This window comes from Passer domesticus, chromosome 10 (assembly GCF_036417665.1).
Source record: "Passer domesticus isolate bPasDom1 chromosome 10, bPasDom1.hap1, whole genome shotgun sequence".
NCBI classification, from domain to species: domain Eukaryota; kingdom Metazoa; phylum Chordata; class Aves; order Passeriformes; family Passeridae; genus Passer; species Passer domesticus.
Window position 1 is genome coordinate 20,401,099 of NC_087483.1, and position 14,902 is coordinate 20,416,000.

The 14,902-nt window shown below is 37.3% G+C and overlaps 1 protein-coding gene across 15 annotated transcripts in view; it reads left to right on the forward strand.

The window, feature by feature from the left end:
* ZNF385B (zinc finger protein 385B) overlaps window positions 1–14,902 on the forward strand; it is a 155,968-nt gene that overhangs the window by 109,755 nt on the left and 31,311 nt on the right. For 14 of the 15 annotated variants that reach the window (XM_064434293.1, XM_064434290.1, XM_064434291.1 and 11 more), the window contains one exon: window positions 9,171–9,281. In XM_064434293.1, the coding sequence (XP_064290363.1) occupies window positions 9,171–9,281 (111 nt within the window). Of the gene's footprint in view, window positions 1–6,731; window positions 6,950–9,170; window positions 9,282–14,902 lie in introns of those variants that run through there. The other variant, XM_064434302.1, reaches the window with a different exon arrangement.

The window sequence follows — 14,902 nt, forward strand, 5'->3', positions numbered from 1 at the left end:
TAACACCTATCAGATGATCCTAACATGTTATTTAGACCTTTCAGCTTTTTTTAATGGGGTGGCAAATATTTTTATCCCCATTTTACAAATGAGTGATATAAGACTCAGATGAAATGACTCATGTATCATGTACAGTTAAACCTATGAGCCAGCATAGCCACAGAGGGAAAGAAAACTGTCTTATTCCTTGAGCTTGACATTGGATTTGGACTTTACTCTTTTTCTCAGGTTTGGTCTGTCATGGTCCCAGCAGCTCATTTTACAGATACAAACAAAGTGTTGCACAATGGTAGAGTAGTAATTTGGATGGATTAAAAAAGAAGCTGCCCAATACATAAAGCTAGTTCAGTTTCATGTAACAAAAATCACTGAGCCACAGATATTTGCTTTTTTTACTTCTTCTCCATTTGTTTGGTGGGGAGTTCTCTTTTATCCTAAAATATTCTCAGCAGCTTTCTGTTTCTTTATTTCACCCATAAAAATATCTCTTTTTGTTTGGAGCAGAAAATTCAACAATTTTTACCATAAAGTTTAAATCTATTTTTGGTGTTCTCATAACAAACTTAATCCTTTAATGTATTTATATCCTTACTTGAGAATAAGCCTTAGAAGAAGCAGAGACCAGATTTAGAAAATTTTTTTTTGTTGTTCTTTGTGTGGTTTTTTTTGGTTTCTTTTTTTTGGTTTTTTTTTTTTTTTTTTTTTTTGTGTGTGTGTGATGGCTCATTAATTTTTTCTTTGGGTCAAGCACTTCTATAGGAATCAAACATTACATTTTCATAATCTTTTATAACAAAGATTTCTAAAACAGCAAACAGAAGTGGTATTTAATTTTCAGAAGATTCTGAAAATTTAAGACTAAGAATATCCTGATTATGATTTTCTAACTCAGAAATTATTTTTAACATGCAATAAATATACAAGCATGAAGGGAAGGAAGGGTAGAGGAAATGTTCACAACACTGAAAAAAATAATAGCAAAAATTAGCTTTAAAGTGTTTTCTCAGTTACCTTTTGACCTCTGTGCTTAATCATATCACATTACATGGAAAGAAGAGAGGTAGGAAGAGTTGAGAGTTTATTTATCTTTGATTTTGATTTTTAATATCAGTTACTTGATTTAGGCTAGAGTAGTGCAAAGAAGAGGCCAGAAAAGCAGAAGGTTAGAAAATCCTTGACTTTCAGTTGTTCCTTTTGCTTGTGTTGGTCTAACCCATGCTTTCAGAACTAGGTTAGGAGAAAGAAAGTTCTACTGAGAAGACTGGGATTCATCAGTAGCCTCCTGATCCTGGTCTGATAATGGTTTGCAAATTCCTGTGTGCAAACCTTACTGAAAGCAGTCACTGCTTCAACACAAGATTCCCAGTGTGCTGCAGTTGTAGCCCTCTCTGAGGCTGGGTCAGAAAACATCCTGAGAGAGAGAAGGATGTGTGATGGTGAAATTGCTGCTGCTAGCACACAGGAGGGATAAATGTGCATGTCAGTAAAGATTTAGGGCTCTGCTTCCCAAGTCGATGCTGAGGAAAGATGATGAATGCATTTCTTGTTAAAACAGAACTTAAGTGATTAGGTAGCTAAGGAGAAAGTATATTTGAGCATGGGTTCTGACTTTTAGTGTCTGGGCTTCAATGGAGTATTGAAAATCTGCAAAGGAACTGGAGAAAAGCTAGCAAATGATCAAAGTTTTTATTGTGAGCACCTTAAGGAGTTTGGTTTATCAAAGAGAAGGTTAAGAGCTGCCATGATTGCAGTGCATGAGTGCCTGCACTATTCAGAAAGTATTTGAGGTTCGAGTGACCTTTAACAGAGAAGCACAAGTAGATTGAGTGGCTTATAATAACACAGCAAGTATTGCTTCCACAGTCATGTAAATTTAACTTGTTTGGAAACTCTTAAATCAAGCTGTTGAGATGGGGTTTTTTCCTAAAATTTAGGCTCTGGTTGACCACAAATTATTGGACATTGTAAAAGGAAGGGCTGAACCTTTTCAGTGAATGAAATTATGTCATAAATTTTTCAGGAAATCAGCTGTAATGGTTCCCTCTGGCCTAACCCAAATCTGTAAATCACTTCAGAAATCACTTTCCATATTCGGTGTGATTGTGAATACAGGCACTCAAAGAGAATCAGCCTCTTTTTCATTTTTCCATGCAAACTTCCGAGGGGAACATGTAAGAGGGTAGCACACCCAGAGGCTCTGCATTATACCATAGGACTGGATATAAAAATGTAGGGAGGGAAATTTAGCTGCTAGGATCTGGAGATGGAAAATTGGTCTCTGAAGTCCAGGGACATAGCCCTGCAACTCTGTTAACAGAAATAACGTGGAATTTGCAAAAGCTGAGCCTTAATCTAAAAGGAGAATGAGGAAGCTGAGTTTATTATTATTTCAAATACTTTTTTTAAGATATAAAGGTTATTTTCAGCTCTGTGTGTCCTTTTAGTGGTCTTATACTGAAAATTAAGTAGAAGTGCAAACACCAAAGGTATCTCTTTCCTTTTTTGTTTTCAGTACTCTTAATTCAGCAACTCTTCATGGATAGCTGTAGTATCTGATGTTAACAAGTGAATTACAGCAAGATTTTTGGGTTTTTTTAAGAAACTTCCTGCTGATTACACTGACTAGTAGCAGTGTGTGGATGTCCCAGCTATCACAGCCACTGTTTTCCTCAGGGAAGTTGGAGCTTGCTGCCAAATTGAGGGGACAGACAAACACAGTGAGATGTTGCATTCAGAGAGATTTGCCTTCAGAGTACAATGCTGTTGTTGTATTTTAGGAATCATGTGTAAGGGAAGGGAGATGCTAGTCCCTGGGGTCTGAATTCTTTCTTAGTGGATGCTTATTTTACTGCACTTGGGGAGACATCTACTCAGCAGTTTAAAAAGAAAAAGTAAAATCATGGACTTTGTGTAACCTGAGTGTTGCTGGGTTCAGTTTCCCTGAGATCCAGATTTCATGCTCTGTGCAAATGTACTGTGTAAGTACATTGAGAGCCTCCTTAAAAAAAAAAAGTGATTCAAGCAACCCTCAGCTAGACCACAGGACTGCTCTAAAAAAACCTCTATAATGTAAATTAATTATTCTTTTTGTTCAATGAAGTATTTGCACAAGTCTCCAAATCAGCTGCTGAGAATCTGAGTCACCCCTGGTTTGGTTACAGGCTATTTATGTCTGCCTGTTTTTTAAGGACCCCCAAAATGTTGTGAAGAGCATAGGGACAGAGGTGTAGGGAGGTAGTGTTTAGAGAGCTGCAGGCTCACACTACAGAAATACATCTCTGGAGACGCTCTGTGCTGCTCAAGGAGAGCTGATGCACAGGGAATATTGATGGCTTTCCTGCTAGAAAAGAAAGTTGTTCACATCACAGAGTGATTTATGTAGGGAAAGACCCTGAAGATCATTGTGTTCAGCCATTGAGGCAGCGCTGCCAAATTCACAAGTGAGCCATATCCCTCAGTGCCACATGTACGCATCTTCTAAATATCTTCAGGGATGGACACTCCACCATTTCCCTGGGCCATGTTGCAATGCTTGATAACCCTTTCAGTAATACATTTCTCCTAATATCCAGTCTAAGCCTCCCTTTGTACAGCTTAGGGATATTTCCTCTTGTCCTGTCATTTGTTACCTGGGAAAAGATAGTGACACTCCCCTTGCTACAACCTCCTTGCAGGTAGAGCTCCATCAGCAGAGCTGGCACAAGTGTTCCTGATGCAAAATAAACAATGAAATGTGTGACAGAATTGCAGTGACTTGAACACTAAATTATGCCCAGAATTAGTCAAATGAGAAATATGTTCCCTGTTGGAACAAAAGCAACACAAACGTGCAGAGAACAGATTTTTGCTGGTTTGTGTTGGCCAAGCATTACATCACAATGTTAATGTTTCTGATTTTAATGCTGAGCATTTTTAGTATGTGCTTTGCTGAGTATGTGTATTCACTTCTGTCACTCTTTCAGTCATTGTAATATGTACAGTTATGGTGGGGGTGTGTATATCTGGCAGAATTTATGATAAGCTCCAGTGAATGATCATTCTCCACAGTGGCAGTGTGCTTGGCTTTCATAACAATTGGAGCTCAGACACACAGGGAGTTACAGAACTTAATTTAGATGTTGCACTGGTAATTTATATATGCCAGCAGGTTTTTGGGTTTGTTGTGTGGTTTTTTTTTTGTTTTGTTTTGTTTTTGTTTGTTTGTTGTGGGGTTTTTTTGGGGGTTTTTTGTGTGGGGTTTTTTTGTTTTGTTTTTTTTTTTTTTTCTGGAGGGAAATACTGGATTATATTATCATTTTGTTCCACATACAGTTTAAAACTTCTCTATCAGAGTAAACCAACACAGTATGCTGAAGGCCACTCTCTGTGTTTTTCAGAAGCTTATTACACATGCTGGTTAAGTGATACTGAGTCACATCCCTTATGCCCACTATCAGTATTATGTTTACCAAAGCTTGTCTAACAGTTAACTCTGTATTTGACCCAAGACTTACATCATGGTAAGAGGTAACAGGACATTCATTGCCAATCACAATTTTAAACCTTACTCAGGTTTAAGGTTATGCTTCTGTTACTTACCTCCCCTCAGGATCATTGCAGTTTATTTCTGAGTCTCACAAATTGGTGTTTGTACAGTCTGCTGTATGTAAACAGATCTTTCAAAATAACCAGAACTTCAGTTTCACCAAGCAACTTCTCCCAACACTTCTTTTTTCTTTCGTCTTTTTCCTGTGCCTACTTCCATGTCTGTTTGTAGTCTGGTTCCTTTCCCAGGAGGGACCAGAAGAGTCTGTGGTACCATGATACACAGCGGGGCAGGGAGAGTTTCTGGTAGCAAGAATGGTAAGATAATTCAAGGATGAATTGCTTGAATTACTGATGATAAGGTGTAACAGGTCATCTAAAACTGGCTTTGACCTGAGGACTAAAAGGTGGAAAATATGATGCAAGTTTTTAAAATCCATTCCAGGGATAATGCAAGGGCAAATGAATAGGTACCTCAATAAAAGCAGTATATTAGAATACCTCATCATGTAAACTGCCTGTAAAGTGCCAACATAATTCCTTTGTAAAGATAAATCCTTATTTACAAGCCTGTTTAAAAGTGTCAACAAACATGTGAATAAGGATGTTTAAATCCACATAGTCTGAATTACCAACAAGATTTTTCACAAAACCCTTTGGCATAGATTTTTTAAGAAAACTAAATTGGCATAAGAAGACTCTTGCATGACAAAAAGATGCTTGGGAGGTAAGGAAATTTGAGCTGAAGAAATTTGCCGTTGGCAAAGTTGTCCAAGGTAGTGAGGACTAAGAAGGACAACAAAAATTGTGAAAGACCTTGATAAGACTGACAAGCTAGACAATAGTGGTTGGTAAAGTTACATCTAGATATTTCTAAAGTGAGGCATATGGAAGTAAAAATTCACAAAACTTGACATAGAAAGTAGTGTGCTAGGAATTGGCCATGAAGACTTGGAGAACTCAGGTTTATACTAGTGGTTCCTTGAAAACATCAGCTCACAGTTCAATACGAATCTACCCAGATCAGCTCAGAGTTCAATACTGCTCTAATCCTGTCCATATTTTCAGTATATTTACTTGAATTAGTTGATTTTTTTGGTAGAATTGAGGTGGGCAACAAGAATGTAGAAAGGAATGGAATGATTTCCATACACAGAATGACTGAGTAGCACAAAGTTAACTTGGGATGTGGTACAGATGTCGTAAAATTGAATTTTATGAAAGTATATTTAAACAGAAATAATTTCTTGGCACTGAGGACTGTAGGCATTGGAAGTACATGCAAAGAGTGCAAACTGGTTTGCATCAGTTTCAGGGGTAAGTATGCAAGAGAAAGTCACTGGAATTTATCAAATACACAGAAAGCACCTGAGTCTGGAAAATTTTTGGTGGGAAAATATGAAAAAAGCAGTAGGAAATATAATGTCTGTGCTGCCCCTCTTCTGTCCTGGCTGTTGCTACACTTGTATTTTCTAGGTGCCTTTGAAGTTCTTGCTGCATGTCTCAGCAGATATAGAGTATTTCTGTCTGAATTCTCTTAGTCCTTGCTTGCTTCGATAGTTTGGGTGGTTTTAACAAGACTCATTGCAAAAACGATGGTATCTTCAACTCTCTTGGAAACACATTTTTAAATTTAACTTTTTATTAAACCAATTTAAATAGGAGATCAATACTAACAGGTTGTTAAACCTAATTATGTCTACCAGAGCACTATGAATTGCTTTGTTAAATTCCCCTGTAGCATAAACAGCATAGTGCAGATTTTTATTTGCATTTGTGGTAGCTGTTAGCTTCTGTTATTATTTTGTTTTATAGATCTGGTTCTTAAATACTGGTGCTCCCCACTGGGCAAACTATGCTGCATCATTTCCTAATAAATATCTCAACAAATAATTCTCTCCCTCTTTCCTACTCCCTCCCTCCCTGCAGTGAAGAGCCTAATTTTGTGTAGGGATAAGATCAGTTTACCCTGCAGCATTAATCTTCTAACAGAGAGATACTATTTTATTTTTCCAACGTGCTGTAATCCAGCTCAGTTTCTGATATATTTACAGTGTATTAATTGTTAATGTTGTGCTTCTTGAATTCTAATCATGACCAGCCTGCATGCAGGGCTCTGGGTTGGGGGGGATCATTACCCACTCCCCTGGGGATCACAAGTGGTACTTTCTGGAGGCAGCATGAGCTGTATTCTTTTTGTGGGTTTTTGTTCTTGTGCTGCTGCATCTGTTTGAAGCTGGGACGTTGTGCACAGTCTGCACTGTGGTTGTGAAGAGCCTTGCGCTGTGGATTGTTACGTGGAGTGCACAGAGGAGTCATTGATCACTGCTTCTTGCCTTTGTATTTTGTTTAAGCGGGACTGCAGACACTTGTGGGTATTTTTGCTATTTCTTTTCACCGATCTCAGACACTCCAAATGGTTGAGGTACTTTTGAACATTACTGTTTTCTTCTAGATTAACTGATTAACACTTAGTATTTAAGTTGAAATGTAAAGCATATCTTACCTTACATTTAAGAAAAAACCCGGCCAACTCTTCCCTAATAATACAGCAATATTTTAACATGTATAATAAATATAGTACTATGTATTGATTGTCATATCTATTATAAAGTGGATGCTCAAAAAATTTTTTTTTCTGCATGTATAATTTTGATACGCTACGTAGAGTGATGCCATAAATGGTGCAAGTCAGAAAAAGGAGGTTTTTTGTTGTGTTTTAAGCTTTTAGACTTTGAATTCTCATTGTGTCCTAGAAATAGAAGAAGCAGGTAACAAGGGCATTTATTTCAGGGTTTTTTTTTTTATTTTGTCACAATTCATTGTAACAACAATGCATAATTAAATAATTTAGTAGATCATTCCAGATGAAGTGGTTTTACTTTTGTATTGTCACCTGGTACCCCTGTGGCAATGAAATACAGTATTTAGGCAGGAGATAAACATTAAATTACCTCTCTGGAACATTTTTCACTAATGCCATTTACAAAATCATGCATTTGGTTTAAAATGAATGCAGCAATAAATATATGTAGCCATTGTAAAAAAAAGTGTTTAATGTTAGGTAATATATTTGAGGAATATATTCTTACAATGCAGTAATGTTTTTATTGGATTTTTTTTTTGTGTGTACATATATGTGCAGAAAATCCTCACTAGTGTAGGCTTCTCAGGAACCTTAACATTTGTACTAAGAGAGAATTAGTCTTTATCTTCATGTTTAGAAAGTCTAGAAGCAGGTAATTTTCTGTTCTAATTTTTCAGGGGATCAATTACTTCAGCTGTTCTCTCCTCCTTTTGTAAGTCAGCTTAGTACCAAGTGTGTCTTATGTATCACCTGGGATTAAACAGGTGATGGTTTCTTCTAATAGTACTGTAAAGGAAAAAAAATATCACTGTGGTTGCAAAACAAGCTTCAGGAAAATCTGACTTTATAAAAATCAAATTATTTTCTTCTGAACTGGTTTAAAAACAAAATGGGGAAATAAGAACTTATCTTTTGTTGTAAACTTCCATTTTTTTTCCTCCTCTTCTCTTCAGAATCCATTGTTTATCTTCAATAAGGATGAGGGACCACACATACATGGATGCTCATAGGATCCTTTGGGTTGGAAGGGGTCTCAGGTGTCACCTGGTTCAACATCATGCTGAGAGCAGAATCAGTTGTGAGACCAGACCAGATATTCTGCTTTTTCTTTAATTAGAAAATTTGGTTTGAGTATTTTTGCATCAGGAAATGAATTTTAATCTGTATTCATGTCACATCAGGAAGAATGACACGTTAGGACTTAGGCCTTGATACAGTGGCAGTTCTGAACTCTGTTTTCTGAACACCCTGTGTCATTGCCCAGAGCACTCTGTGATCCTGAGCATATTCATGACCAACAACAGTCCTGGTGTTTAGCAAAGATGTAAACAGTTCTTGGTTCCTGAAAAGGTTCAGTCAAATTTAGGAGTAATACATTCAGATTTTTCCCTTATTCCACGTTTCTTACAGTGTTAAAATGTTTTCTGAAGCGTGCTAAGTTTCCTGGTGCAAGCACTCCCTTCGTGTTCCTCCGAACTTCAGCCTTCCCAAGGGCTCTGTCACTGACCAGTTCTGCATGGAAATGCTTGGGGATTGCAACCTCTTTTCCCAGCAAGTGCTATTTGCAACAGAGCCTGCAAAGGACCTCCTTTCACAAAGAGATCTCCAGGAGAGAGTATTTTTCAAATAAGTGCTAATATTTGTCACTCAAAGGAAAGCATATAGAAATAAATGACAGTGACTTGCCAAGGTGCACAAGTGGCTTCTGTACTGTGTCTGTTGGGGCAGTGAGTGATAGGGGAGGGCTTTCATTTGCAATTCAGGTGTGGTAGGGGGGCCCTGCAGCCCAGAACACGTGCAGGGATGGGGAAAGAACTATTTAGTAACCTGGGGATGACAGCAACAATGAAGCTGCTTTTTCCTCAACAGCTTTGGCATGCTACCAATTCCCTAACCTATGTTAAATCTAATTATTGTGAGGACTGGAATCTTATTTCACCTGTTTATCTCAAAAAAAGAAAAGAGCCTTCTGCTGGAAGTGTTTGTTTGGTTTTTAATTTTTCTTCTGTACTGTTTATTGCCCTGAAAAGTTGTAAATTGGTTATTGTTTGTTCTCCAGATGGATCCTGTGCAAAAAGCAGTCATAAACCATACATTTGGAGTGTCCATTCCCCCAAAGAAGAAGCAAGTCATTTCCTGTAATGTCTGCCAGCTTCGTTTTAACTCTGATGTGAGTATTGCCAATTTCCTTCCTTATTTTTTTTTTAATTTGGTGCATTAGGTATAATTAATCTAAGTCTCTTTTTCCCAAATTACTCGTTCCATTTCTACCTGCATTCTGCTCAGGCTGGTGGGTTTTTTTGTCCACTCAGAGGCAGAAATCCATAGAGCATGAACTCTTAATTTTCTTGGATAGCTCTGGCATGATATCCAATGCCATGTCCATAGGTGATATCCCATTTGATGGTACAATAACCTTCAACAGGTATTGCAAAAATAAATGTTTGCCTGAGGTTTTTTTCTTAAAAAAAGGTGGTGAAGCAGAAAAGATTCCCAGTAAGTTCTCCAGGTCATATTTGATTTTCTTCCAGAAGAAATAGCTTTTTCTTGTTGTTTGTATGTCCTTGCTGATATGTCTTTCCATTTCTGAATGAAGTCACTCTTCCAAAACTTTCATTTATAATAAATATAAACACTTAGTTCTAGCTGTCATTTTGAGCATGAGAAATTCAAAGAAACTGTTTCCTGGAGGTTAATTAAAAAAAAAAATATAACAAAAGAGTACACTGGTGTTTTTAAAATATATTCCCATTTAATGTTTCATCCTAAGTCACTTGAAAATTAAAGAAATTCAAGGAAACTATAATAAGATTATAACCTTTGACAGTTAAGGACTATGTATTTGTTCTAGGAGACTCTTACTATTGTCATCGAGTTAATAAAAATAAACTCAAATTTCCAGATTTTTTTTTTTAGTCTCGAGGGTAAGAATAAATCCTGAAGTGATGTGTTAATATTATATATTTTTCTATCATAATTTTGGTCTCAGAAACAGTTTGTAGGCATCTCCTCCAAAGCCTTTGGGTGTTTTATGCTCCTAGACATTTGCAGTAAAGCACCCATACACATTACCCTGGTTTTCTCTGCCTCTAACATTGCACTTTGAAAAGTGTCTTGTGAAGTGTTTTCCCCGGTTTGCCTTTCTTGTCTAGGCTGGTGAGGATTTTGAAGCAGTGCTATCTCAGCTTCAAATTGATTTCTAAATCTGTCATCGTTTGACAAGCTTATTAAACTTCCTTTGAAGTGGCAATATCTGCTTAGTTACCTGATCTCGGAAGTTATATTTTAAATTTAGTATGCTTGTCTTTCTACTTTAAGGTTAAGATTTAAGGGGAAAAAAAATCTTTTCTGCTCTGACACTTGGTCCAGGTATGTCCTTTTACTAATAAAATCAAGGAAACAATAATATTTTTTAAAATTTTCTTTGGCTTCATGGATCTTGCTGCTGAGGTGGATCTATCACCAGTGAGATGGCTCAGGCTTCCCCCACTCTTCCCTCTGCTCTTCAGGTCAGGGTTCCTCTGATGATAGGACCTGTCCCCAGAGGGGTCACTCACTTTGTCTGTGCTGACATTCAGGTGGACAAACAGCACTTCAGGCAGATAAACTGAATCACAACTCAGTGTCTTGAAACAAACAAAAAAAGAGCTGATATGTTATATCATTTTGTGCTTCTGTCAACCAAGCAATTTTTCCTGTCTAGACTTACAAGGTAGAACTAAAAGTGCATATAATATTCTGCTTTAAATAGTGGCATCACAGAAGTATAGCAAATTATATCTACACTTCTTCTGGGCCAGCTGTATTCAATAGGGTGATGTGATCTTTCTTCCTAAATTTGATAAATATATTCAGCTGTAGTTAATAGAAAATACCATAATCCTTTTGAAATGAATGGTTGTAAGAAAGGATGAAGCACTGTGGCTGTGATACTTGACATGCTGAAATGCAGCACCTTACTTTCTACAGCAGTTTAGTTTACCAAGACATCCACAAACAACACAGAAATTTGATTTTGGAAAGTGCTAAGTTTATAGCAGTGTTATGAATACCAGAAGATACTTAAATATAAATCTAATTTCACGATTGTTTCATAACCTCAACTTCCAGGAATATTTGGAGAATGAGTCTTCATAATGTAATCTATTTCAAAAGCTTTCTAGCCTTTCATTGCATTATTTAGCTTCTCCAGAGAAATAAGATGCTAAATTTTTCTTCAGGTTCAGTCATTTAATCTAAGGAATTATTTATATAAGCATTTTTTTTTCTGAGAGTGAGATCCAATTTTATTTGGGTGTTATTCTCACCTATCCAAATAGACACCCCCCCCGCCCCGATAATCTGCATTATTATTGTTTCACTGAGGTAATGGTAGTGAGGTTTCAACCCTGCAGACTCACAGTTCTTTCTTAGCTTGCTGAAACTCCTGCACAGAAATAAAAGTCTGGACTCTGCATGTATTTTTCTTTTTGGTCCCTTTGGACCAAAAATAATGTGAAATTATGCTCAGGGCATGGAATAATCTTTACAATCTGCCCTTTGTTTGCTGGCTGGGGAAGAAGGGAGTCATATAGGTGTGAATGCTGCAACTACTGAATCTTTCAGGAAATCAGTTCCGCCATGTGACATGCTTTTGAGCAGCATCCAACTCTGTTAATCTGCATTAAAACTTCAGTGTAGCACATTGCAGAATGAGATTTGTAGCACAGTCACTCCACACTTTCAGTTTCTTCCGGCTCTACAAGGCTGACATACTTCTTGTTTTTGATAGGCGTTCCATTCCTTTGAACTTTCTCTGACCTAAATTATGCAATTAAATGAAATTAAAATGGCAAAACTAAACTATTAAGTGTCTTTTTTTTATTCTCCTAAATGAATTTCATTTGCATGGTGATTGAGGATGCTGACCTCATTCTGGTGGGGGTGTTTTATCAATTGCACAAGAAACAGACAGTGGGTATTCATCTGTGAGAAGAAAATTAGTTTCCTTGCCTGCAATCTTTTCCGTGAGCTGTGGACACTCACTGGTCTGAATCAATACACCAAAAAAAAAAAAAAATCAGACTAGTCAATTTGTAGTTGTCAAACCTACCAGTAAATCAATCCAGTGAATTACAAAGGTTTTGAGTTTCTTTTGATTATGTGTCCGAATGTTTAGCTTTGGTGAGAGTGTTTTGGCATCACATTCAGAGGCAGAGATCTGCAGCTGCCTGCAGGAAAAGAAAGATCAGAGATGGGAGGAAATTTTACAATTTAAATGTTTAAAAATAGGTTGTCTTGAGTGTGGGATTGTACATGTTGAAGTGATAACTTTATTTTCAAAAGTAATGCTTGTGGAATGGCTTTTTTTTTTCTGACGTATAATTTGAATAGTATTTTCTAACTGAACTCTTCAGGATCTCCCAGTCAATTTTTAAAAGTACAACATGAAGAAAACCTCTGTATACAAATTCTTAATTTTATCTACTCTTAACTTGATATGTCTGCCCTCTTCCAAAAAAAGAAATGGTAGTATTTGACTCATACTTACAGACATTTACCATCATACTCTGCCTGTCCTTTTTTAATATTTTCAGCTGCATTTTGGTCAAATTGGAGGTTGTCTATTTCTGCTAATAGATTCTGCTAAAAGTAGTTTGGACACTTCTTCCAATCTCTGTCAGCTCCAGGAGAAACTGTAGTAAAGAAGAGATGATCCAAAGTCTCACAAAACAGAAAAAAATAAAATGTCATCTCTGAAGTAACAGCAAACTAAAGTTGTATTAACAGCCTGAACTTTGAAGTCCTTCAGGAGAATTATATCTGTAAAACTGGTATCAACATTACAGCAGTGATAGCTGGGGTTGCCTTCAACAACATTTTTTTTTGCATGATCTGCTTAAGATACCCTAGCTGGAGCTCAGAGGGGGATTAGGTGTCTAAATCTGAGTGTTTTGGAGTATCTGAGGGGCCTGGGACATGCACAGCAGGCTGAGTAACTGACAAAGGACACCCGAGGACATGCCAAATCATATGGGATGCCTGCCTCTAGAGCTGAACGCCCACTCATTCAGTTTGCCTTCTGGTTTACTTTTCCTTCTTAGGCTTTTAATTTTCTTTCTTTTATTTTGAAGGGAGCAGAGATAGAAGCAGGATGTAGTGAGGAGAAAAAGCTTAAAAGTATAGGAACAGAGGAAGTGAAATGGGCAAAAAATGTGAAGAGGGAATAGAGAAAAGGTCTCTTTCCTAAACTTGTTTAGGAGGTGGTAGAGACCAGGAGTCCAGTACTGTTGAAGAAATCTCATTAGTTTAGAAATCTCATTTTATGAAGGATAGTGTTATGAGGATTGATATTAATGAGGTTGATTGAACAGTATTGTCAATGAGGTACTTATTCTAGTCTGCATAAACATTCTGTTATACAGAGGAACATACTCTTTTTGGAAATAGTTAAAATAAAAAAATAAAAAGCAATATTATCCATTAACAGTTGCAATTGGATGTGCTTCAGTGTTTTGGAATAAACACAGGTATTTCCATCTTTACATCAAATTATCTGTAAACACCATGTTACTTTTTTCATTTCCTTGTGGTGGTGATACAGCATGTGCAGCAATGACTAATGTGTCAATGAACTTCAAGCTATGGTCTTGTGTTATAATCCAGCTCAGAAAAAATGAGGAATGCTCAGTTATATTTACTACCATGACAGACCAGGCAGTAGAAGAGGAAGAATCCTCTCCATGGAACAGATTGTGATTGTGAGTCAGATTTTACAGTATGTGTATTCCACCAAGAGGAAGCAGGATATACTATGAAAGATCGAGCTTGACCTTTGAAGAAATACTTTTCCTTTTAATAATTCTGGGATTAATTACATAGTAATTATGTAATTATGATGATAATAATTCTGTATACTACAGCCATTCCAGCAAAACCAAAAATCATCTTGAGTGAGTGTCCTGGTTCTGCCCTGGACAGGGCTAGTTTTTTGCAGTAGCTGGGAGAGACATGGCCAGGGCCTGGAGACTGTTCTACACCATCTCCCATCCCTGCTTGGAGTAGACAAAAGGGGCTCTCTTTAAGAAGGGGTTCCTTCCACTCACAGAAATGTGGCAGATGGAGCAGTCCCCTATTATTTGTTGTTGGGAGATTCTTTATCTTATAACTTTTGTTATTAATATCATAGTTCTTACTTCTCATCTTATCTTATTGCTGTTCCATTAAATTGTTCTTGTCTCAACCTGGGATCTCTTCCTTTTCTGCCTCCATTTGGAGGGAGGAAGGGAAGTGACACATGATTTTAGCTGGAGTGCTAAATTGGGGAATACCATTCCTAAACCACAACAGTGAGTTTACTGAATACATATACCAGTAACAGGGTCCAGTAGCAAGAGGGCAAGGGTGGAAATGGCTCTTTTTTATGCCATGTAGACTCCTTCTCTGCCTACCCCTGGCTCGTTCTTCCTCATTCCTTCTGGCCAGCAGATGAATCTGCAGCATTTTCCTCAACTGGTGTGTGGCAGTAAGTCTCCATCAGCTGTGGAGCTTTGGCCCCAAGGTGTCTATTCTGTTATGGCATCTGACACTGTAGCTTGCAGCCATAAGGGAAAAGTGAGTTGTAGTTAGAAGGATATTTGTTTGGTTTCTGCAGAATTTCTCTTTTCTCCTTCTGAATCATTACCTTGTGTTCAAGTAGTTTCTCTGCTCTTCTCCCTAATTATTTTTATTTTATTGTTTAATCTTGAGGTTGTTAGGATTGTTTAGCCTGGAGAAAAGGAGACTCAAGGGTTATCTTATCACTTTCTATGC